Source organism: Priapulus caudatus, unplaced genomic scaffold (assembly GCF_000485595.1).
Source record: "Priapulus caudatus unplaced genomic scaffold, Priapulus_caudatus-5.0.1 Scaffold1880, whole genome shotgun sequence".
Taxonomy (NCBI): domain Eukaryota; kingdom Metazoa; phylum Priapulida; class Priapulimorpha; order Priapulimorphida; family Priapulidae; genus Priapulus; species Priapulus caudatus.
Window position 1 is genome coordinate 25,747 of NW_014578941.1, and position 2,530 is coordinate 28,276.

Consider the following 2,530-nt stretch of genomic DNA (forward strand, 5'->3'; position numbering starts at 1 on the left):
CACACGCACACACACACACACACACACACACACACACACACACACACACACACACACACACACACACACACACACACACACACACACACACAAACAATCGTTGATTTCTACACTTAGCACAGATGTTTGGACAAGGGCGCAATTTCAGAGCTCGCCATAGCTAGGCGCTATTTTCCCTGCTTTGCCAACAGTCGAACGCCATCTGCTCTACTCTCTGACGCACGGGGTCAAGATACTTCCATATCATATTGTCCTCCTGTATGGTGTCGGACTTTGTTTTATTGCACTCGCTTGACCTCTGGATATTGTGGATGATATTGCAGCTGTTTCTGTAGTGATGTAGGAGCGCCATCTTGCGGTTAACGTAGCACCTGTCCTTGTAGCCTGTTGCCACTTGGTAGGGGCCGTGGTTACCGAGTACAATTACACCTCTAGTGCTGCAGAGAGATTTCACAGAGAGCTCATTTTTCGTTAGCACGTACATGGAGCGGTTGGTGTGCTGCATGACGTGAAGGTATTCGGGAATGTCGTCGTGGTCCTGCTGGTGGAACTCATCGAGGAACATACTCTGACGAAAGCAATACGAGGCGCACGGTGGAGCAAGCTGAGATTCTCCCCCACCGTCGGCAACACCTGCATTCTTTGGCACGGTCACGGTGACGTCACGCAGGTTGTCGAGCATCTCGGTCAACGTGTGGTGTTGCCGCGGGACGATGACTTCATCGAGGTCAATGACGCTGACGTAATCGTACGCCAGGTGGCGGTAGAAGCAGTCGTTGAGTACAACCTTCTCGGTGAGTTGCAATTGCATAGACGTTCGGCGCAGAAATTTCTCTCGCGCCTTTCCGTTGCCTGGCAGACGATCGGGAAGCATGGCAATCACAAAATCGACAATGTTTCGCTGCTGGTATTGTCGCAGGACCACCATAGCCGTGTCGGTGACGTCATACACGTAGGTGAATATAACATCTACACCCTGAAGCCGCTGTATCTCAATCCATTCCGCCAGACGCAGCGCTATGTCCTTTGTTGGGAAATTCAACGGTTTGAGGCACAACGCAATTTTGTCACTAGGTGGCGCGGTTCTTCCTGCTGCGCTATCTCGTTCTTGATCAGGGTCGTGCAGCTTCTTAGATGGACCGTATGACGTCACGTTAACGACGTTTGTTATTCGCTCGCAGACATCAAAGGTTAGCGAAACGCGTGAAGGTGGTGTTTCTCGTGCGGCTGGTATCGGACAGGAGTAGAGGTACGCCATATACGTGATGCTGCCATCATAGATTGTTCTTTGTTTATGCATCGTGCGTCTCTCTGCAGCGACCACGTCGCGTTTGCCATTGTCGTACCACAGCACGCACGTCAATTCATGTTCCTCTATAGCCGAAACGTTGACAGGTTGATCTTTTGTTTGTTGTGCTGGGCCCAGCGATTCCATGCCCATAATGCGGACGTAGTGAGGCTGAAATCTTCGATCTTCGTAGGCGCTTAGAATGAACAAGGAACCCTCCTCAATCTCCTGCCAGTTGCTGTTGCTCCACGTTATTTCGTCGGGCGTTGGCGCCAACAGGACGCAAGTAAACCAGCCGAACTCGTGCAGTAGCCACGTGTAAACGGCTGCCAGTAACACCACGGCGCCTGCGGCATACCAACTCTTGTAACTGTCGGATTGCTGCGCCATCTGCACGAGTAAAATTACATCGGTTATCTTCTAACCTTAAAGATTCGGGAGGTACTTTCAAGCAGTATACGCTATAGTGACGCTCATACACGAACGCACGCACGCGTGCACGCGCAGACACACACACACGCGCGCACGCGCGCAAACGCATCTACGTACGCATTCCTGCACGGACGCACGCACGCCACACGCACGCAACACGCACGCAACACGCACGCAACACGCACGCAACACTCGTTCATTCACGTACAAACACACCACCATTCATGCACGCACGCACACACACATGCACGCACGCAGACACATGCACGGACATAAGCACGCACGCATGCACGCTTATATCCACACACACGCTCAGGCATGTACGAGCACAATATCACTCATGCACGCACACGCACAGAGACACGCACACGCACAGAGACACACACACATACGCACACACGCACGCACAGAGACACACACACACGCACACATGCACGCACACACACGCACACATGCACACACGCGCACACACGCACAGAGACACACACGCACAGAGACACACACACACACGCACACATGCATGCACACACGCGCGCACACACGCACAGAGACACACACGCACACATGCACGCACACACACGCACACTTGCACACACGCGCACACACGCACAGAGGCACACACGCACAGAGATACACACACACGCTAGCTTCTACAATAAGCAGTGAATAGTAACAGGAGTAGATAGTGCTAGAATAGTAACAGGAGTAGATAGTGATAGTAAGTATAGTAATGATAGTCACATGTACGTAGGAATCGCTCACACTGCCTCTACACAGTTGATCCTTGCTCTTCTCGCTCATCGCGGAACT

At 52.2% G+C, this 2,530-nt stretch overlaps 1 protein-coding gene across 2 annotated transcripts; it reads right to left on the reverse strand.

The window, feature by feature from the left end:
* Window positions 1-108: 108 nt before the first annotated feature.
* On the reverse strand, window positions 109-2,524 carry LOC106817821. Of its 2 annotated transcripts, none has more exons than XM_014822523.1 (2): window positions 2,483-2,524; window positions 109-1,678 (listed from the first exon to the last, which is right to left on the reverse strand). In XM_014822523.1, exons 1-2 carry the CDS (start codon window positions 2,519-2,521, stop codon window positions 161-163), a joined length of 1,557 nt encoding a protein of 518 aa, XP_014678009.1. In that variant the 5' UTR covers window positions 2,522-2,524; the 3' UTR covers window positions 109-160. The 2 variants fall into 2 exon arrangements, with proteins under 2 accessions (XP_014678009.1, XP_014678008.1); XM_014822522.1 differs by having other exon boundaries at window positions 2,468-2,524.
* Window positions 2,525-2,530: the final 6 nt, after the last annotated feature.

Coding starts and splice junctions, on each gene's coding strand:
- LOC106817821 (XM_014822522.1), bottom strand. CDS start 2,521: ATGAGCGAGAAGAGCAAGGATCAACTGTGTAGAGGCAGTGTGAGCGAT. Junction 1,679..2,467: donor GCAGTGTGAGCGATTCCTAC/GTACATGTGACT, acceptor TTACTCGTGCAG/ATGGCGCAGCAATCCGACAG.